We start from the raw sequence: 23,493 nt of genomic DNA on the forward strand, positions 1-23,493 counted from the left end.
GTTTGGAATATCAAAATCCTCTCTACTTACTATCTTGAAATATACAATTAATTGTTATAGACCATACTTCTCTTACTGTGCTGTATAGAATGTTAGAAGTTATTCCTCCTGTCCAATTAGTCCCCTATGTCCCTGGGAATTTTCTAGTTCAAATACTAGAGAACAGAACTCTGATTGATCCAGTAACCTCTGTGCTCCAGGCCACATCCCAGAGCACTATTCAGCCTGTGAATGGGTTCTTCTTGGGTCCGGTGTCATCCTGGTCCAATCAGCTGTGGACAGTGAGAAGGCTAGGCATCATGTGCTCCACCTCCGCCTGCTGTTCAGGCAGAAACTGTAGACAGATCACTCTCCTGTGATGCAGCTGTGGTGAAGGATCGAGGGAAAGAAATTCTGCTCCAAACCCTGAGCACTCACCTCTCCTTTGAAGGCCCCCTGCTCTTGACCAGCATGCCAGTTGTCAGTCTTGTCACTACTTGGTGTGTGTCTCAGTGGCCTCTCCAGCATATGCTCGAGAGGCAAGGCAGGAAACTGCACATGCAGTGTTCTCTGACAAAGGCAGCAGAAACGAGCCAACAGCCCTACTGTGACACCTGAGAAAGCTCTTGCCAACAGCCCCAGGAAAAGGCTGGGCCCTTAGCCAGAGGCAGACAGTGAGCAAAGACTCTCTAGCCCCATCCCTGTGCTTTTGGCCATAGCCACTCACTTGAGGCCCTTTGTACAGAGCAGATGACAGACTCAGCCCCAACATGAGCAGACTTCTCTCCCCCACGTCTGCCTTGAGCCATTTACATGATGATTATTTTCTCAGCTTTTTCGTCTATTTATATAGTTTGAAAGTATAACTAATTTGGTTTGATTCCGTAGATCACAGATGTTAGACTTCATAGATGAGTTCAGCCATCCACTCAACTAAAATGCTTCCTGAGCCAGAGTAGATGCTGAGTAAATATTTGATGAATAAATTTAACAAATTTTGTAGGCAAAAAGAAAAGTCAATAACAGGAAGGGACTTGGCCAAGATCACCTAACAAGTTGGTGGCAGGAATAGGACGAAAGCCTAAATTTCCAGGCACAGTCCAAGTATGTTCCTTTACACCATGACTCGGGGACTGTTTTAGTCAACAGTATGCCACTGTGATAAAAATACTCAAAAGAAATGACTTAGAAGAGGAAAAGTTTATTTAGGGCTCACGGTTTCAGAAGTCTCAGTCCATAGATGAATAACTTCATTAGTCTAGGCCTAAGGTAAAGCAGAATCATGGGTGAAAGTCATGGAGAGGAAAGCAACTCACCTCATGGCAGGGTCTAAAAGCAGAGGGAGGGAGGGAGAAAAAGGGGTGGAGGGGTCACAGGGAAGATGTATCTTGGCACACTCCCAGGGACCCACCTCCTCTAGCTATGTCTCACCTGCCTGCAGTTATCACTGAGTCAATCCTCTCAAGCTAAGAGGGACCAATCAAAATACAACTCTCATAATCTAATCATTTACCTCTGAATACTCCTGTGTTAATGCAGGAGTTTTTTGGGGGATACCTTATATCCAAACCATAACATGGACTCATAAGAGTTCAGGCTTGTAAGTGCCAAGCAGTTTATTTTTAATCCCCACTAAGATATTGTCACCATTCACTAGTGTGCCCTCTCCTTGAATATATCCAGTGACTTGTAATGCATGACCTTGTAGATTACCTGTTCCATTTATTTAGTCCTTCAATTAACAAACATTTAGTTTCCTAGATGCTTTGCTCAAGGAAAATACCCTTAGCACTAGATTCAAAGATGGATTGAACATTTCCTGCCCTCAAGCATTTTACAATATTTAGACAGATGTATACACACAAGTAGAATGCAACCCCACATAGGAAGTGGCTTTCTGCTCTGAATATGATGAAGTTATTTTTTATTTCAACCCAAGTCTATTTCCCAAGGACTGTAGTACTTATTCATTGAACCTAGGTCAAACTATTAGGGTCATAGAACAAAGTCTGATTCTCATTTCATGTAATAGTCTTTCATATATTTTAAGACAGAGGTCATACTCCCTTGGTAATAAGCAAAATTCCCAATTCCTTCCAGAATTCATTATTTGAAATGTGGCTTCAAGTTCACTTATCTTTCTGGTTGTCCTTCAATGAACATGCTGTAGTTTATCTTATCAGTCTCTTAAATGTGGCCCCCAGATGTGAACTTCTGAACTCCTAAATATGATCTAAAAGTTCAATGCAAAGTTGAACTTCCTATCATTGTCTTCATTTTAAGCATTGAACATTTAAAAACACAGGAAAAGGAAATAAGAGTTTAGTTACCAATACAATAAGTACCACTGAGTACTTGGTTGTGTTTTTCCCTCACCAGACTCTTCAGATAGGATGCCTGTCTTCAGGGAGCTCTCAGTCTTACTGGTGGAATTCTGTTTTCCCACAGAGAAATCATTAACAAAGAACCAGGACCAAATGCAATCAAGGGAACAATCTTTTTCCTAGACCCCTCCTGAGAGCTGCTCTTAGTAGTGCTTGGTAGACTTCTGAGTATGATTGGAAACAGGTCTCCCAGTTCAAATGCCAGTGCAGAACTGGCTTCAAGCCCACACTGTCAGGGGCTTTGTCAACTTTTTGTCATTGCATTGACCTCATGGTTTCAGACTAAAGGCCTTTCATCTGCAGAGAAAGCTGGGGCACCTACAGGGACTGACACCTCACAGGCCATGGAACAGCTTTCCAGCACCTGGCATCTGCCCAGTGCCAATCTAGAGGGAAGAGGGAAGAGAGTTCTTTTAGATGTTGGCATGAGTCTGCTTGGGATAGGGCTTCAGGAAGACAACAGGTTTAATTTGCTTTGACAGTGCTTTCCCCAGGAGAAAATTTGTCTAAACACCCTGCCCTTTTCACATTAGGAACATTGTGTGTTTGCTTTCCTGTTTTGACCATGGGGATTTTCTATGTGTTTTGTGTGTATATGTGTGTATGTTTATCCCCAGTAACCCACATTTCCTTGTTTGGATTCATTAGACCAAGTTAGTGTGTTATTTTAGTTCACAAATAGAAGGCATGTGTGACCCTTACTTTAAACCAAAAGAATAATTGGCAGGTCCTGGGCCAACTTCTTTACATGCACAGCATTACCCTGTTTTCTCTTTATAACAGCTCTCTGAGGTGGGTGCTGTGATTTCACAGATGAGGAGAGTGACGTGTCTAGACACTTTGTCCAAAGATGCGTAGCCAACAAGAGACCGCCTAGCTCCAGAGCTCAAACTTAGGTCCAGGCCATATAGCACACACCTGGCTGCAGGTAGGATGTAGTTCACTTACCAGATCCACCCTTATCAACTATGTGACCTCAAGAAAGTGACTTCAGCTCTCAGTCTCCTTCTGAGACTGAAATGGTGACCAAGATACCTAGTTTTTTCAATTATTATAAGGGTTAAATTAGAGTACATGATTATATCCTCATAGTTCCATATGAAGGAACATGAGGGTTTCTGTTGTGCTCTTCTCTCAACCTCAAGTTGTAGAATTAAATCCTAGCTCTGATACCTAGATTGTGTCCATCTTTCCTTTTGGTTGCTAATAATAAACCAAGTCCTTGTATATTAGGAACAGAGGGGGTGTAATAGATGTAACCTAAAGTATAAGGTTCACTAGCTGGAGTCAAGGTGGGAATATTCAGGCACCCAGTTGGCTGTCGGGGAATTCAAGTTCCATCTCATTTGTAGCATTAACCTCCATCCCCCTGCAGAGCAGCCAGAAGGAGGCTTTAGTAAGTGGATGACTGTTGGGCAATAGGTGGGCCTTGGTTCTTCAACCAAAGGCTCCCAAAGAGTTTCTAACATCCATTCTCACCATTGAAGGAAAAACAACAGAAACAGGAAGGAATTGTAGGTAGTAAACACAGGCTTCCATTAGCTTGGACACATCACGAGGGAATAAGACATACAGGAGGTGTTGAGAAGTCAGGAAGGAAGGCCTGAGGCTGGTGAGGGGAACTTGCCCTCACTCACACAGCTGATTGCTGCTGGCTCTGGTGCTGAGGTCCAACACCAAGCTCCCATGACCATAGTTTTTTGCTGCTCAAACCAGACAGGAGGCAGGTGGAGGTGTGCTCATGGCATGCGAGCTGATTGAGAAGAAGGCCACCTCTCCTCACCCAATATCACTACCTCTGTGCAGTACCACAAGGCGGTTGTCCTCCTCCAGGGGGTTTACCTATGTGGCATTTCAGAAGAGAAAAGCCAAAGACAACAAATGCAGCCTGATTTCGCAGGCATTAATCCTAGATTCCAGAGGACTTAAGTATCGGTTCTGATCACCTTTCACCCTCTCAGAGCCAAGCTAATGATTCATTTCTGATCAAGCGTGGTGAACAGACAAAATGGGCATTCTAGTGGTTCCCCAAGGCCTGTGTGGTTTCCTGACTCCCGTGTCTCCTCCGTGAAGGAGCATCATTGTCCTTCTTCCTTCTGCACATGCCCTTTGTATTTCCAGCAACACTGGGTTCCACATCCATAGAACTCACCAGCTCAACACATGTCCAGAGAGTACGCTAAGGATACATTAAACTCTGCAACCCAAAACTAGTGGAAGGAAGAACACGTGATTCAAAATGAATTTTCCTACACAGGCCCACTGCTATGATAGAAAAACAAAAGCTGGAAAAGAAAATAGTCCCCATTTTCCAACACAGCACACACCCAACTATGAAAATCAGTTACTCATAGGCAACTGAATTTTTAATCAGAGCCAAGCATATCTAAAGGTACACCTTCCACTAATTGAAAGCATCTGCTGTGTGAGTGTGAGCACAGGGGGTAGAAACTCCCACACACTAATTGGGAACATACAACGTATTTATCTAGTAAAATTCACACTTTTCCCAAGCCACTTAGAGTGTCACTTCTGCCCTAGAGTTTAGCATAGAGATATCTGGTCAGTGGAGACTCATTATGTGTGGGATCCCAATGGATCTCAAGTTGCTGAAATCCCTCCAAACAGAAGAAAAACTATATACATAAACATTTCATTAAAAGAAAATATTCCCCAAATTCTCTCCCTTCCATTTCTTTTTGCCATCTGAAAATTATTTCACACTTTTTATGTTTTCTAAAACTTCTGCTTTCTCTGATACCAACAGCTCAGGGGGAGTTTGGTAGCATGCAGGTGTCCATTCTGTCACATGCAGCAGCCAGCACTATGCTTAGTCTCAGAAAATGTATTTCCTCACTTTTTCACTCTGAGGCTTTGGGGGCAGATGACAGGCAGGTTTGTATCTTGCAGACTTCATAAATCAGAATCTAGAACATATGTAATGTTTATCTGCAGTTGACATGTTAAAAATGCAACTGGTAACTAAAGTGATCTTATTAAGAGACATATTTTATAACTTTGGGTTTGAGAAGGACCGAACCATATAATTTTGGATCTGGGAGGGATCTGGAAGAGCATCTAGTTGAATTCTTTCAGCGATAGCAATAAACATTTACTGAGAACCTTTTGTATACCAGGGTAAACACACAAATGAATAAGCCCTGTTTCTATCCTCAAGCAGTTCAGCCAACAAGTCAACTATATGGTACTTAATAGGGGTGAGAAAAAGAGTTCTGTGTATAGCTCAGCTTGTTTAAGCTGCCAGGAAGACCTTTCAAAGGAGATGGCATTTGAATTGGATTTGGAAGAAGGAATAGAGGTTGCCAATCAGAGATGTGTGGGAGGAGCAAGTGAAATGAAAGATCAAGAAAGATCTTGGTCAATAAAGATCCAGTGATGTAGCCCCAGACTCAACTTTTTTTTTTTTTTTTTTTTTTTTTGGTACCTACTATTGAATCCAGGAGTACTTAACCACACTGAGTGACATTTCAGACATTTCAGCATTTTTTTTTTTTTTTGAGACAAGGTCTCACTAAGTTGCTCAGGTTCTTGCTAAACTGCTGAGGCTGGCCTTGAACTTGTAATTCTCTTGCCTCAGCCTCCTGAGTCACTTGGATCATAGACATGTGCCACTGCGCCCGGCTAACATTCTTATTTTCAAAAAGGACATTCAAGCAGGCCAGTCTCAGCAACTTAGCAAGGATCTAAGCAACTTAATGAGACCCTGCCTCAAAATTAAAACTAAAAAGGGCTGGAGATGTAGCTCAATAGGAAAGCCCCCCTGCGTTCAATCCCAGTACTGTGGGAAAAAATGAAAACAAAACACACTATTCAAAATGAAACTTCTGAATGGTTTTGTAAAAACAAGAAGCCACTACCAATTTAAACATCCAGGAACATGGACTCTTCCATTCAAAGCTGGTGGAGAGCAGATAGGCACCTGTAAGCCTCACACTGGCAGAACCCAGACCACTTGCCCTGAAATGAGGCCACAATTGGGTTTGATCTCATGTTCTTGTTCACTCCATTGAATGAAATTTCCCACTCACAAAAGGAACCACACATTTGGACTATTTTTCTGAACTTTTGAAAATCTTTTCCAAATTGCTCCTGGAAGATCTTGGGGAAAGGCCTTTCTTAAAAGTGCAACAGTGCTGTAAATGCCCCCTCTGCCACCTATCCATCACCATGCCATCCTTCAAGCCCATCCTTCTGGCTGATTCGGAGGCTGAATGGGGCTGATTTTGCCCCCGTTCCAGCTGCCACTGTCCTTCCCTTAACTCACTGCCCCCATTTAAAATCTTGATGCCCCTTCTCCACAGTCATCTCTTAATTAATGATGGACTCTTGGAATTTTAGAACAGAAATTATCTCTGCCATCACCTTCATCTTACAGATGAGAAAGCTGAGGCCCAGAGAGTGGAAGGAAGCCGATTTAGGTCACAGAGCATGGCCCTAGAAGTACGGACCCCATACCAGGTTTCCTTACCTCCGGGTGGAGCTTTTCCTCTGCCCCCATGCTGCTGCCCAGGCTGTTTAGTTAGGCTGCACATTTCTTACAGGCAAGACTTGTGTCAGATGCACCAACATCTCCTTGAACAAAGGCCTCAGTCTTGGCATCGTGGCTGATCATTGTGACCAGAGACAGCAGTTTGCATCCTTAGCTCCATCTGCCTGACCAACCTTTTCCTCTGCTTTCAAATTCCACTCTCCTGAACCACTCAATGACCTCAGGGAAGTCACTGCCCTTCCTCCAGGTCTCAGTTTCTTTCTCTGTTAAATAAAAGCACTGGGGTGGATGGTCTCTTGGAATCCTTCCAGCTCTGAAAGTCCCAGAATCCTCTACCCTTCTAGAGGTTCCCTCGCTGCCTTCAGGACCAGCCTCATTGTCCCACGAGCCTGCTCAGTACATCCCCCTGGTGTCTGATGTGCAGTAAGTTTCCCTCATGGCCCAGATGGCCTTGTATCAGGGAAGGAGACCAGGCTTGGAGTCCAGGAGCCTGATTTCACATCCTGCCTCAGTGACTTAGCATCTATGGCTGTCAGCAGGTCACTTCATCTCTCTCAGCTGCCTTTTTTTTTTATTTTTCAAGTAAGATATGAATAACAATACATAGGGACTTGTCAGACTTGGTGCAATGAGACAGATTTGTAGAAATATGTGGCACAAAGAAGGTGTTCTGTATACAGTTGCTTCTTTGCTTTGTTCTGCATCCAGCTCATTGAGAAATGAGCTGTTCCAAATAAGCAGATTCTCAATAATAGGTTTACTAACTAGAGCTACAGAACATTGCCTAATTTTTTATTAAAACCTTTCTGCGATTAATTCTGTGTTTCCTTCGCATATCACACAGAGGTATATGTCAAAGATATTAGGAAGAGTTAGAGAAAGTAACATTCCTACAAAAGGTAGGCATGATAGGTTCTGGGGACACAAAAGAGAGAGGAAAATGTCTGTGCCTTTTGAAAAAGCTCAAATTTTTCCATCTGGCCCAGTGGGGGGCCTTTGAAGGGTTTTAAGCAGGAGAGTGGCAGGATTAGGTTTATTTCAGGGAGATCACTCAGGTTGCCAGGAGAATAAAGCAGGGTAAGGAGCAAGAGGAGAGCTGAAAGGCCACAGTGATGGGTGGTGAGGATCTGGGTAGATAGATGGAAAATCACAGGAAGAAAAAGAGATTTGCAAATTCCCAGCAGCTTTATGGAAAAACAAACAAGTGGAATATCAGCCTACCATGGGAACAATGTAAAACATTGAAAAGTATACTCACCCAGGAACCCCACTCCAAAACTGACCGCCACTCACAGGCTAAACCGTTTTCTCCCAATGGCTTTTAGATAAAGACCTTCTAATGCATTGGTTGAGTCAAAGTTGATTCATAAAATCTTGGTTCGGGGAGACATTTTTCAGAACACAATGTGAATTGAGGTGTACCTCAATAAGTGTAAAAAGAGCATAATTTTAACTCCACTGGTTCCTTCCGGTGACTGGACACAAATTGCTCAAGTACATGGGTCTTGGGTCACCTGAGGCATGCTTCTGGGCTCTTATCTGTTTTCAACTTACCTCCTCTTTTCTCCCTCCAGAATCGGTGGACAACTGCCCCAGCAACTGCTATGGCAATGGTGACTGCATCTCGGGGACCTGCCACTGCTTCCTGGGGTTTCTAGGCCCCGACTGCGGCAGAGGTGAGCACTGTGGTGGGGCTCTTGGTTTCTGCTCCCAAGACCCTTTGGGAAGCTCAGGTTCCACTTCTCAGACAAACTACAGAACTCCAGGACACCCCACGGTGTGCCCAAGAAAGGCTCCCCAGGGTCATTCTTCAGAAGCCCTTCAATGGAATCCTGTCCACCATTGTTATCCACTGTGGATAACACTGTGGGCTACGTGAATGGTCAGGAAGGGAGGGATCCTACAGGGGCAGCCACAGTGAATTTAGTGTCCCTTATTGGAGCAGGCAGAGTAGCAGTGGGGGTTCTTTTACAAAGCTCATTTCCCCTTTAGAGGAGTGATCAGCTCTTCCCAAGCATCTTTGAAGTTTCTCTTCACAGGAGTGTGATTTCTCTCAGGCCTGTGGATGGGGAGCCTGGGGAGTGGCTCCGTTCAGACCTTCTGACAGTGCAGGGAGAATCTTAGTTGAGACCACCAGGGAAGGACCTGGGAAGCCAAGCTTCTCCTCTCCACACTCCACACGGCCCTGCTGTTGCCTGATATTTAAGCACATGCAGTGCTGACGAAAACCACTACTGATTTTCAGTCCCACCAACAATCTTCATTGTTGGTGGGACTGCAAATTGGTGCAGCCAATTTGGAAAGCAGTATGGAGATTTCTTGGAAAGCTGGGAATGGAACCACCATTTGACCCAGCTATTCCCCTTCTCGGTCTATTCCCTAAAGACCTAATAAGAGCATGCTACAGGGACACTGCTACATCGATGTTCATAGCAGCACAATTCACGATAGCAAGATTGTGGAACCAACCTAGATGCCCTTCAATAGACGAATGGATAAAAAAAATGTGGCATTTATACACAATGGAGTATTACTCTGCATTAAAAAATGACAAAATCATAGAATTTGGAGGGAAGTGGATGGCATTAGAGCAGATTATGCTAAGTGAAGCTAGCCAATCCTTAAAAAACAAATGCCAAATGACTTCTTTCATATAAGGGGAGTAACCAAGGACAGGGTAGGGACGAAGAGCTTGAGAAGAAGATTAACATTAAACAGGGATGAGAGGTGGGAGGGAAAGGGAGTGAGAAGGGAAATCGCATGGAAATGGAAGGTGTTCCTCAGGGTTGTACAAAATTACATATAAGAGGAAAGGAGGGGTAAGAGAAGAATAATACAAGTGGAAGAAATGATTTACAGTAGAGGGGGTAGAGAAAAGGGGAAGGGAGGGGAGGGGAGGGGAAGGGGGATAGTAGAGAATAGGATAGACAGCAGAATACATCAGCCACTAGAATGGCAATATGTAAATCAATGGAAGTGTAACTGATGTGATACAGCAATCTGTATACGGGGTAAAAATGGGAGTTCATAACCCACTTGAATCAAACTGTGAAATATGATATATTAAGAACTATGTAATGTTTTGAACGACCAACAATAAAAAAAAAAGAAAGAAAACCACTACTGAGAGAGTTTTAAAGGCTACTCACAACCTGCCTTGTGCTTTTGGTATTCATTTCTGTCCTGGAAGAATGAACAGGGAAAATGCCAAAGGAGGCCTGTAGTCCTGAGCATTTGGTCCTCCCCTTGGGAAGCTGAAACGGCCTCCTCTGCTGTTTTTCCACCATTTCACTCATACAGCAGCCATTGGCTTCACACCCATTTGGGATTTGGTCCTTTGCTGGTCACTGTGTTTACAACATGAAACAAGGCCCAGCCCTGGGAGCTCCCAGTCTGTCCTGGGAGTTAGACAAGCAAATGGACAATGATGAAGCAGCACCGTAATAAGTAAAACATGACAGCAAGGTTAAAGCGGACCGTCTCTGCTTGGAAGGGAGAAGGATCAGCCCAGGAGGGGTTTCCAGACAAGGCAGCCTTGGACCCAAGTTCTGAGGCTGATGGAGTTGTTTATGAGTGGAAAGCAGAGATGGTTTCCCAGGCTCAGGGAACATGGCTCGGCAAATACTGTGCCACGATGTCACTTTGAGGGTTCTGCTTATTTTAGCTAATGTGAAATAGACTCCATTTGAGGCAGCAGAGCTGGCAGCCCCAGGAAGCACAGTCATTACCTGCTGAGTGCTTTAAAAGGGAAAGGAGTCAGGTGGGGCCAGGGGAAGGTAATACAGAGAGAGATGAGTCATTCCTCCTAACAAGAATTACTGTCTCATCCCATATGCACTTAAAGTTTAAGAGTCATGTATAAAACAGCCTTACTGTATCTTGGTGAGACTGGCAAGTACTTATAGCACAATGCAATATAATTTATTTTTATATAGTGTCCTTTGTAGAGATGATCACAAAACCCTTTACGCTAAGAGGCAGAATGGAAAGATAATACTTTAAAGAGCCAAGTTGGGCCCAGCTCTTCTCTCAAGGGGGCAGTGGTGTATGGGACTGGAGTGGAGGCCTAAAAGACAAGGGAAGCAGGGGTTTGCTGGGTTAAAGACAACAGTAAGTGGTGCTGCAGATGAGGTGTGGGGAAGGGAAAATGGAGTGCTATTAGAAGGAGAGCATTGGAGGAGAGATTCAGACTAGCAAGGGGCCCAGCCACTGCCTTTTCCAGGGAGAACAAGAAGCAGACTGCAGCTTCCTGTCTGAGCTTCCCAGCAGCCCCCAGACCACACCAGCAATAGGAAAGGGATGGAGAAAGCCTCATTCAGTGGGCAGCAGCACTGGGGGCCCTGCACCTCGTGCTTTCACCTACAATTCCAGATGTGTTTAACCTGGAGAGAAATAAAGCAAAAGAAACGTGACGGGCACATGTCTGCCTATCAGATGTGTGGCAAAGTTGGGAATGCTGAACAATGACTCATGCCAGGCTTCTGGCTGTCTCCCCAGCCTCCTGCCCTGTGCTCTGTAGCGGAAATGGCCAGTACATGAAGGGCAGGTGCCTGTGCCACAGCGGCTGGAAGGGTGCCGAGTGCGATGTGCCCACCAACCAGTGTATCGACGTGGCCTGCAGCAACCATGGCACCTGCATCATGGGCACCTGCATCTGCAACCCTGGTTACAAGGGCGAGAGCTGCGAGGAAGGTAGGACATGCCAGTGGCAGCTGTAGGTCTCTCCTCTGAAATAGAGGCCAGTACACAGTACTAAGAGGAAGCCTCCCAACCTCCCTGTGACCTCTGCCCTTGATGCTAGAAGTCCAACCAGCATCTGTAATGGTCCACAAAGGGGACGAGGGCTGTCACTTACTGCCCATTTATCATATCAAGGTTCTGTGCTAGAAGCCTCCGAACACCTAATGTCAAACCCCGTTAGGAGTTTGCTCGACTGTTCAGTGGCAGAACTGGGTTTGGCCCAGTCATTCTGGCTCCACAGCCCAAGTTCTTTCCATTCCCCTCTAAGCTCATCTGCTCTTTCCTATCTCCATTTCTCAAGTCAATTTCTACCTCAGACTTCACACTCTGTCTGCCTTTATCATACTCCTGTATGTGTGTGTTACCGTGTGCATGCATGTGTTCACATAAGACTCGTTGGTGCTCATGAGCATGCCTTTCTCCTTCATAAAGCAAATGTGTGGCTAAGTAAATCAAAGATGGATTTAAAAATGACATTTAGATTTCTTCTGGAAAATCTGAGTGAGCCGGATGAATATTTTTGTTTTATAAATGAAGAAACTGAGACCCAGGGAAGGGCAGTGACCTTCCCATGATCAAAATCTGACCAATGGATTCAGCCTAGGTCTTCTTTGGATTTCCAGACAATAGGAGGAGTCTCACTCACAAGCAACATGGAGGAGCTTTTATGACTGCATATTCTGAAATCACATATATGTTTGAGTCTGGCTCTGTACTCACTTGCCTCTGTTCCTTCATCTATAAAATGGGAATACCTTCCTCAGAGGGCCATTGTGAAGATCGAATTAAATGACCCATAAAAACCACTTAGCTCAGGGTCTGACACATAGTAAATGCTCCATAAATGTGGCTTTTTATTGTTAGGATTATCCTGGGGACAAATGAAGCGCAGTTCCTGTTTTACCCACTCATTTCACCCAAGGTCTTTTGAGACAGAGGGACTTTGCCATTTGCAGTTAATGAACGATGCTGTGCACTGTGGTTATCACCTGTTCACCACCATGTAGCACTCTGGTCCCTTCCCCTGCCCATGCCAGAGACTCCAAGGAGAGCTGGCCTTCTAAACCCATTTGGTATTTGACAGAGAAGCTCCTATAGGGCATTATTTTCTCTTAAAAGAAAGAGAGTACTAACAGGCCATTTTCCAAAGATAGGGTACAGGAAAGGATTGGGACAGGCTTCATGCACCCCCACTTCCCCAAGAAGGGCTGGGCATTCATCAGTGGGGGTGACTGGGGCTGTTTGGGAGGAGGCACCAGCCCCTAGAACAAAGGAAGCTGGCTTTCTTAGCCCGAGAATTAGGGACCTTCCTCTGCTCTCCCTTTCCTTTTGGACACTTGAGGTGGACACCCTGAGAAGGAACAGGAGACACAAAGGAGATTCCACCCCTACCCCCATCTGCATAATGTGGGCTCAGGAGGGGAACGTGTCTATCCCCAGAAAAGCTGTACTAGACGGTGCCTCAGAGCCGCAGGGTTATTTACAAAGAGAAAAATGTTGTTCGGAACTTTGATTTACGTTATCTATTTGAAAAGAAATGCTTTTACTCCTGCTTTCTCTTCTGAAGAGGCCCATCTGGGACTGATTCCCTTTATTATTTCTTTTCTCTGGCGAGGCGTCAGTCCTGTGTTTATAATAGGGTTTTCTTGGGCCTTCCTCCTCCTCCTCCCCCTCCTCCCCCAGCTCTGTGCTAACTGTGTTTATAAAACATCAGCTAACAAGCTTACTTTTTTTCTCTCTCTTCCTTCTTCTGAAGTTTATTGCCCCGTATTTTTTAAAGCTTGAACTGAGCCAGCAGGACGCTTGGAAGGGGTGGGGGAAGGGCAGAAGAGAACAAACTTAGATCTTTTGCAGTGAAAAGCGAGACGCTGAGTTCTTGGTCCTGAAGGTGTCTAATTGCTTGTGTGGTCACTGGAGTGTGGAACATTTGGGGGAATGGGTTGTGTCTGCAGCCTAGTCATGCAGGCCTCATCATTTCATTAATGGGCTAAGCTTCTGCTAGGAATCCTGGCTCAAATGGCAAGCTCTGCAGTGGGAAGGGGAAAAAATGTAACTGTGAATATGCCTTCTAAGACGAAACTAAGTCAGACCCTCTTCTAAACCAAGTCAGCCCACCTCCCTATGAGTGTTACCCTCTCTTCCATCCTGTGCTCCCACCCTTTGCCTGCTGGTTCTTCCCAGGCCATGCACAGCTCCCTGTGAAGTAACTAATGCTCAGATGTTGTCCCAGCATGATGGGAGGAAGGCAGCTTTGGCTCCATACTGGGGTTGCTACCACCCCAAAGGCCCAGGAAGGGGCAGATCTAGTCTTCCCATGACCTCTGTGGCAGAGCATCGTTGTGGCATAGATAATGGCCCTCAGTTTAGGATCAACAGAGCACAGGGACAGCATCCATCCTGCTGGACCGCTGCCAGTCTGTCAAGGATCCCTGGAGCTGCTCCCTTCCAGCCTCGCAAGCCTCTTTCTAACCCCCCCTCTTGCCCTACGCTCCCTTTACCCAGTTGACCTGTAGAGATGAAGGCCTCTCCTCAGTTCCTCCTGGTCTTTGTTCTCTGCTGAGAATGTGGGATTCACTTTGCTGGTTCCTGGGTCCCTTCAGACTCATTGCAACAGGGCAAGAACAGGACTGTGATGCCAAGAGCCTCCTGCTACACTGGACACCCTCTTGGCCTGGTCTCTAACAGTGTAGATTTATAGGTTCCACCTGGAGGGTGCCCTGGGATTCTCAGAGGCCACTTGAACCCGAAGCTGAGGTCCAGCGCTCACAGAATGGGAAATACCTTAATAGGCCTTGGGGTAGGAATTGCTGAGTTGTTTCCTGTCAAATTGGAAAACTCTCTGGATCTAGGGAATTATCAAAGTAACCTAATGGACCAGAATAATCCTTCTGAGGTTCTGAGATCTGAGGCAGGTCATGAGAATTTATCACTGTTATTATTTCATTATTTTTAATTACTAGGAACTCCAACGGGTCATGTTTTAACCATTACTAAATGGTGTCCAGAGACTGCAAGGGAAGAGGGTCTTTGCCTTCATTTACCTTTATTAATTCTCCACATTGCCTATTTCTTTCGAGTTTTGTTTTGAATTCTATTTTTAAACCATTTCCTGCATTTATGTAAGTATATATGCAGTATGCAGTTTTGAAATGAGTAAGATTGTAACAGAAAATAGCAAGAGGCCTAAACCTTGAAAGAATGATTCCAGTGGAAATTCCTGTGTACTACAGTGTGATCTTGGGCAAGCTATTTAGCTTTTCTGTGCTTCAGTAGTTTAAAGCTACTTAGTTTATACAGTCCTTTTAAGTCCTCGATGTCATTTGGACCGTACCGCAACCTGAGAGGTGTGTATTTTTACCATACCTGCTTTTAGTGGGGAAGATCAGAGTAGGTATGTCCCTCGATCATGGACATAGAACCAGTGCGTTTTTCCCCTAATCCTTGACTCTTAGTCCTCAGAGGCCAGATGCTAGGTTCTTTCCGTTGCAGTGTAGGATTCCTCAGGAGCTCCTGGAAGGAGGAAGTGAGTACTGGGAACCCTCTAATCTCCAGCAGCTCTATGTTGGGTCCCTACCAGGACACATGTCCTCTCTGTCATAAAATGAATAGAATCCCCTTCCTCCCTAGAGCAAAAGGCAGACCTAACAACTTTTTATGGGCCAACGTCCTTTATCAATTCTGTCTTCACTCTGCTGCCTTTTGTACTCTCCACCTGAACCGGAACCACAGAGGTCAATTCTCTAACCCTTCTGCTTTCTCTATGCAGTGATTTGTGGAAGATCAGGGTCTCTTTTGACTTTGGTAGAGCCCTTAATAGAAATATCATTGGCTTCAGAAACAGAAAGACATACCTTCAAATTCTTTTCTGAATGTGGAGAAATTGGAATCCTTGAACATTATTGGGAGAAATCTAAAATATTAGAATTACTGTAGAAAACAGTGTGTTGGTTCCTCAAAAAATTAAAATTCGAATTACCATATGATCCAGAAATTTCTCTTCTGGGGATATGCTCAAACAAAATGAAAGCAGGAACTCAAAGAGATCCCTGATCTCACTCGTTCGTAGCCTATTATTCACAGTGGAAGCAAAAGGTGGAAGCAATCCACATGGATGAATTGATAAACCAAATGTAGCACATATAGGGCAATGGAATATTATTAAGCCTTAAAAAGCAAAAGAAATTCAGACACACACCGCAACAGTGGTGAACCTCAACAACATATCAAGTGAAATAAATCAATAAAAGATAAATACCATATGATATCACTTGCATGAGATACCTGGCGTAGCCAAATTCAGAGACAGAAAGTAGCATGGTGGTTGCCAGGGGCTGAGGGAAAAGAGAAATATGGATTTGTTTAATTGAGTACAGAGCTTCTTTTTATGAGATAAAAAATGTTCTGGAGATGGCTGGTGGTTAGTAGTTGCAGAACAATGTGAATGTCCTTAATTCCACTGAACTGCACATTTAACAATGATTAAAGTGGTAAGTCTAGTCTTATATTTTGCCACAATTTTTAAAAATGGGGAAAAAATTTATCTTTGGCAGGATTTAGCTATGTGACCTAACATAAATTAGTTACCCCTCTGAGCCTGTTTTCCTCATGTGTTCCTTATTGGGTTATTGAGAGAACTGAATCTGATAGTGTAGATAAAGCACTTAATATAGTGCAGACACAAAGCAGGTGACCCACAATACCAGTCTTCCTTCCCTTTCCCCTTTTCTGCATCTGTCTCTTGAAACCCCTTGCCTTGGGGCCCCTGCCTTGTAGGGGCTGCTGGCTGGGAGCTGTAGCTTTCTAGCTCACCCACCACAGAGGAGAAGCTGCGCAAAGTCAGCATTTGTAATCCTAAATACTCAATCAAATGTCACCTTCAGGCAAGCCCCAAGAATTTGGGGGAGATGATGAAATCAAATAGGATTTAGTTGCAAAAATAATTCTTGTTTAAATTAAGGAATTTATTTTAATTTCATGCTCACATAAATAAAATTGCATTATAAAGTAGTAAACAGCAAAAGTTTGTTGTATAGAGTTGTTGAGAACCTCATAGGTGCTGAGCACTATTCTAGGAGGTGAGAATCAGAAATGAACAAAGCAAAATCTTGTCCTCTATCCTTGCAATTATTATGGACAATGTGGGGTGGTGGTGGGGGGTGTCACTGGGTGCTATACTGATGCTTGATATGAGGTTATACTTGGTCCACCTCCTAAACCAAGAGGTAGAATTTGTGTCCAAACTTCACAGTTGAGGAAACAGCCTCGAAGAGGTAAATGGTCCGTCACTGAGAGTTGGGGACCCAGCTTTGCTAAAGTACTGCTCTTTACCACAAGAGGCATCTCCATGGGACATGGTGTCCTTCTAGCTGCGTGTTTGCTGACAGAACCCTCAACCTTGCTGCAAGATGCTTATTTGTGTCCCCTCTCCTCCTCATCACAGTGGACTGCATGGACCCAACGTGTTCAGGCCGCGGTGTCTGTGTGAGAGGCGAGTGCCACTGCTCTGTGGGATGGGGAGGCACCAACTGCGAGACACCCAGGGCCACCTGCTTGGACCAGTGCTCAGGCCATGGGACCTTCCTCCCAGACACCGGACTTTGCAGCTGTGACCCAAGCTGGACTGGACATGACTGTTCTATTGGTAAATGTGGGAAGAAGGGGCGAAGGGTGTGGGTGGAGGGAGGGGCTTCCCACTGTGATATGTTACCCATTCAGTTCTGATCAGTGGTTAACTTCTTCTCTTAGATGGGCAGAAGTTTCAAAAATCTCAATTGTTTCTTCCATAGAGGTGAATTTGAGATTCAAAACAGTATTCTTTATCAATATTAGCAATAGTACCTGAAATTCTAGATATGTTTCTTAGAGATCCCTCTCTCACATACAACTGTTTTCCCTGGGCAAGGCTGTGGGAAAGTTCCAAGGCAAAAGCCATGGGGAAAGGGGTAAGAGTGGCCCCTGCCCCAGCTGCCACACTTTGGTTTCATCCATTTCCCAGAATAAAGTCTAAGCTCATGGTGGGTTTTAGGGTTCTCTGTGATCTGGCCCCCACCTGCCTTTGGTCAGATGCTCAACTAGATGGTAGGTTCCATGGGTGCAGCAAACATTCCTGTTCATGGTTAAGCCCTAGGACTCAGCATGGGCCTGACCCACTCATCAGAAATACTGATGAATGAATGAATGATTTAAGCCAGGATTGAATGTGCTCTTGATTGCAGTTTCTGGCGCCCCACAGAATTTATACATATCAAGTTCAAAGGGTAATGCTATTGGCATCCTTCTGTTATAAGTGCTATGATTTATAGACTCTTCCAAAGAGGATTAAGAACATACATGATTCACTTACCATAGTATTGGTACATAGTAGGTTGAGTCCACATCCAATATCACACTTAAACCACACAAAATCCCTGTGAGAAAGGAATCCTCATGCCTGTTTTACCAATTTACATGACACTTTAACCAGTAAATACTTTTTGAGCACCTATTTGTGCCAGGTACTCTTCTAGTCAGAGAGGATAAAGAGCCTAGGACATCCCTACCTTCCCAGAGCTTGCATTCTGGGAAGAGGAGAGGGGAGACCACAAACAAACAAAGAAAAATAAAGTGATAAAGAAGCTCAGGCTCAGAGAATTTTTAAGTAATCCTGCCCCAGGACACTCAGCTAGAGAGTGATAGCATCTCCAACTAGGCTCTTCTGCTCTAAATCACCTTCCTCACCACTCCACACTGTTAAAACAATGTGAGGCTTAAATTAGCTCATTATGATGTGGATTAACAGTTCTGGTTGTTATCAGGAAAGATGGCTGAGACCTTTGGCATTCACACCTTTGGAATACTTTGAATCGCCTTTCCTCATTGAATGGAGAACTGACATTCAGTAACAGTCTAAATTGGACTTTTATCCTTGTTTGCAAAGCTCACATAAAGACATGATTGTGAGCACAGATGTGCAGAGTCTCAGGAATAATTCTTTTTATATAGCTCTGTTTATGGCAATATAATAAATGATCCTCTTAAAGCTACGCTGGCTTGTATAGTTCATTATATGGCCACAAAGCTAATTTATGATAGGTCTATAACTGTGACTTGCACCGTTAATCCCTAATGAAATTCCACAGTTTTGGAGGAGGCAGGTATAACTTTGGGTGATATTTTGAAGTATTCTTTAGTTTAGTCCTGTGAAAGGAGACGACAGAACCATTGGAGGGACTCTAAGTAGAACTGTTGAATTATTTGAATTGAATTGTTTCTCAATCCTGAGTACTGCCCTCCCCATAGCTGTGGCTCATGTGAAGGCAGAGAACCCTGTGGGGAGAAGAGGCCCTGAGTCAGACAGACCCAGGTTCAAATCCCAGCCCTACCACTTCATAGTTGTAACTTTGGGCAAGTCACTTTACCCCTCAAAGCTAAAAAATGGAGATAACTGTAGTATCTACCTTCCAGGGTCACTGTGACAATTATTCAAGACGATGCAAAGGAGAGTTGAGCATACTACTCAGCCCATGATGTGGGCTCCATAAATGTTTTCTATTTTTATGATCTTGATTAACACAGCCATCAGTGGAAGCGCTGGATATTAACAGAAACATTTGATAATATGAAGCAAGATAAGACATGCCTTTCAGAAATGCAAATTATAATTTTTCAGTCTCCAATCTGTAACTGACTAAATGGTGTCATGATTGTTGCAAGGCCAGGAATTTAAAGGACAGCTTCAAGTTATTGACCCCCTTCACAGTAGTAGTAAAATTTGGGGTTTTATTAGTGACTGATAGCATACACCAAACTATGACACACAGAAACACACTCCACAACCACACCACCATGGCCATGTGAGGAAGGATGGCAGGTGTGGTATCATCCATGCTGGAAAGCTCCATGACTTGCCAAAGGCATGCTGGTAAGTGAGGAAGGGGAGTCAGACCCAGTCCAGGGCTCTAAGTCAAGCCTTCTTCCTGTCACCCAGTTGGAAGGATAATGAGAGCATTTCAAGTGTTCTTCTCTTATCTCAACCACCTAGGCATCACCTACCTGGGTCCAACCCTAATTCTGCCTTTGTGTGGCATTGGCAAGCTTAACTTCTCTTGACTTTAGTTTCCATATCTGAAAAATGGAGATAATAGCACCAATCTCAGCAATTATGTGATTGTTAAATTACATCATTTTTGTACACACATAGAACAGTGTCTGCCATGTAATATGCACTTTTATATCTCTTTCTACCTCCATTCCAAGAACACTTTCACCAAGTGGAAGGTATTTTAAAAGTAGTGAGTCTTTGCAATGAAGCCAAGCAAGAGCTGCCTCATTGTCTGGATGCAAGGGCAGCCAAGAGACCATCTTTATGTTCAGAGAGGTACTAATGGAGCAGGCTCAGGTTTCATTTCAGAAGACTTGCTCCCCACTCCTTGAGCATCTTCAGTAGGTATCTTACCCTCTCCAACCCTCAGTTTCTTCCCACTTACCTTATAAAACTGTTGTGGGGATTGGGAGAGAAAATACAGGTGAAATGGCTACCCCAGTACCTCACACAGCTCAGACACTGGACAAGCGGAAACTCTGTTCATGTTATTTATGCTGTGTGCTGTCTCGGGTGCCCAGAACTTTCATCAGGAACTGCACACCAGCAGACATGTCCTAAGTGGTCCTCCCAACATCAGGGTCCACTGTGGGTTGGCAAAGCTAGACTCCTGCCGGCCACCACCCACTAGGAAGGAGGACTGTCTCTTCCCTGAGATGAGTGTCTTGCTGCTGTTCAGCACCAGGAACAGGATTTAATGAAGGCAGCTCAAATCAACATGCCCTGTGTTCAGCAGCCAGCCTGTAATGAAATGTGAGCTGACAAGTTCCTCAGCACTTTGGTGAGGTTTGTGGAAACAGTGAAGGCAGATTTTATACAGTGTTTACTTGGGTCCCTGGTTCCTGGCAGCCTGGTTTCCAGTCTCATCTCAGAAACTGTTCCTTAAGTCCAGCCTGTCCATATGGTCCTCCACCCTGACAGGCAGCATGAGATAATTGTGAACAGATTCCTGTGACCCAGAAGATGCTGTATCCCACCCATCAGCCCCAGGGCACCTCTGTCCTTAACTTTGGGCCCTAAGGGAATCTGCTTCCCAAATCATTTGGGATGATGAGGACAGCAGGGAAGGTAACTGTGCTGTCATGTAGATAGGAAAGGTTGGAGAGGGGAAATGACTTGCCCAAAATGATTGGCTTACAGCTGCAGAGTTGAATCCAGGGCAGACCTTTGTCTCAATCCTCAGCTCTTACCTCAAACCCTTTCCATCCAAGGAGGCTTCCTTGTCAGTAATCGTCTCTTCTTCCTGATAAGCCACAGGATGGAGTGCTAATTAAAGAGCCACCTATTTCTTTGTGCTCAACCACATACCAGCCCTGAACTATGTGTTTTATAATCATTATCCTGGTTAAGGTTTCTAAGAGTCCTGTGAAGGTAATGTCACTAGCATTCTCATTTTCTAGATGAAGAAACTTGAAGCTCAAAAGGAGAGTTACTTTCCAGCATCTACCCCACCTTGTTAGTAAGTGGCAGAGTTCAGATTCAAACCAGATGTGGCTCCAAGGTCTTTCCTAAGTGTGTTAATCGGCTTTCTGTCACTGTGACAAAATACCTGAGATAATCAAAAAGAGGAAAGGTTTGTTTGGTCTCATAGTTTTATTGATTCCAGTCCATGGCAAGTTATTCCCATCACATTGGGCCTTGTAGCATGGCAATATGTCATGGTCAGAGCACATGGTAGAGAAAACTGCTCACCTCATTGGTGGCCACGAAATGAAAGAGAAAAAAAAGAGGAATGGCTGGGGTCCCAATACAGTTTCAAGGGCATGCATCCAATGACCTAACTGTCTTCCACTAGGCCCCACCTCCTACAGGGTCAGATGCTTCCCAGTAATGCCAAGGGCTGGGAATCCAACCTTCAACACATGGCCTTTGGGAGACATTCAAGACCCAGACTGCAGTGCTGATACCACAGTGATTTGAGCAGTCGTGTCTCTCTAGAACTGAGCTGTAAGCTCCATGAGGTCAGAGTCTGTCCACATCCTGAGCACAGGGCCAAACATGCATTAGATTCTCAGTGACTATTGCATGAATGACCCAAGACCTAACCAGTGAACGGGCAAAAAGAGGACAAGAGAGCCCACTGGGAACACAGGAAAGGGAGGTGTTGCAATTGAAACTCTGCCTGGGAAGATTCAGCACACCACTAGACAGACAGCTGTCCTCTCTCAGGACCCCCATCCCCCACACCGAGAACCCTTCCTTGCCACCCCACACACTCTTCAGGAAAACCAAGCCTCTGGCTCCTTCTCTGACACTTTCCAAACCTCACTTCTATTAGTCTCAATTGCAGTGCCAGCCAGCCAGAGCTCCTCCTGGACTAGCACCACACCACTGCCCCTCCTTCACCCCAGGGAGCAGCCTGCTGGGCTGGATGCATCATCAGCCTATGCTTCAAGCAGCACAGCTCAGCAGCTCTCGGCTCCACCTACCCCAAGGGCTATGGTTGGCCATTCTTCCCCTTGGCACAGAGCTGTCTTAGAAAGGAAGGAAATTTAACCTCTTTGAGATGGTCCTTAGAATTGGAAAAGCCTACCTGTCCTTCAGAACCTAATGGCTTCTAAAGAAGGTTGCAGGCTCTGTGACATTCTCCAGGGTACCATTTGAAAGGCCAGTCCTTAGACTTATCATTTGTTCCTCCATAGGCTCATTTTTTGGGGGGTCTTTATTCCCACCCTCTCCCATTGCCTCTATTCTCAGCTTCATAAATTCATTCCTAATTTCCTCTGCTCTGAGTCTTGTCTCCCATAAATGGCTTTTATTTGAAAGGAGCCTCTTACTACATTTTATTCCTTTGGGTTGCTGGCGCACAGAAGCAGCACATGGCAGAGAGCCTGCCTGTAAAATGCTCTTGCTGGTGGTTTATGATTCTTATCATTTCATTGCACTTGAGTTTCATGGAATAACAGGTGGAGATTTTTAGAGAGACAGTGGCATTGGTTTGGAGGTAGCATGTGCCCTCAGTAAGAATTGCACGAGATTTGGAGTAGGACCAGGCTAGATTGTCAAGACTCGGCTGATCCGTGGAGTATAGCTAATGATACCTGCCTTGCAGGGCTGTTTTCCAAATTAGCTTTAATATGTATGCATAAAATGCTTAGCATGGTGGCTGGCATTCAGTAAGCACTTACTAAATGAAGTATGAGTGTATATTTTTTCAGAATGCATGATTAGGTCTAAATTAGCCAAACAGTGTGAGATTCTAACAAATTTGAGTTTGAGGGCAGTTTACAGAGTGAAGGTTCAGAGCCAGAGAACTGGATCTGAGTCAATGTTAAACAATTTGTTTTCTCTTTCAGAGGCTCAGTGTCCTTGTTACTTCTGAGTCTTTCTACCATCCCCTTCCCCCAGCCCCCAACACTGGTCCTTGACTCTAGACCAAGAGTCATTAATATGCTGACACATTTACCCCAAACAACTAGGTCAGTGGCCCACAGCACAAGGGCCACACTGTATTAGCAGCAGCCTTCTCTCAGGACAGTGAGTTTCCTGAGCTCAGTGCCAGCAGAGTTCAGCCCCCTCAGAGAGAGACCTGGAGTAGTTCCAGACCTGCACATACCCCCACAGCTACGCACATTTGTTTCACACAATCACTGAGCCTTTCTGGCCTCCTCTAGGTGCTGAGCACTATTCAAGCCACCAAGGATCAAAGAGCCCCTCAGTCTGTTCATGAAGTGGAATGCCCAAGCTCGAAGCCTGGTGTGCATACAGTAGTGATTAGGAGCCTGGGAGAGGAGTCTGGGGAGGTCCTCACTAAGGAGAAACGGGAGCCACACTGTGAAAGGGAACTGAAGGGATGCTTG

The 23,493-nt window shown here is 44.8% G+C and overlaps 1 protein-coding gene across 1 annotated transcript in view; it reads left to right on the forward strand.

The window, feature by feature from the left end:
* Positions 1-23,493, forward strand: part of TENM4 (teneurin transmembrane protein 4) — a 710,670-nt gene that overhangs the window by 560,930 nt on the left and 126,247 nt on the right. The window contains exons 13-15 of the mRNA XM_081282209.1: positions 8,448-8,549; positions 11,371-11,565; positions 17,054-17,254. Coding sequence (XP_081138335.1) covers positions 8,448-8,549; positions 11,371-11,565; positions 17,054-17,254 — 498 coding nt within the window. The remainder of the gene's footprint in view (positions 1-8,447; positions 8,550-11,370; positions 11,566-17,053; positions 17,255-23,493) is intronic.

Source organism: Spermophilus citellus (genome assembly GCF_964194105.1).
Source record: "Spermophilus citellus genome assembly, chromosome: 2".
NCBI classification, from domain to species: domain Eukaryota; kingdom Metazoa; phylum Chordata; class Mammalia; order Rodentia; family Sciuridae; genus Spermophilus; species Spermophilus citellus.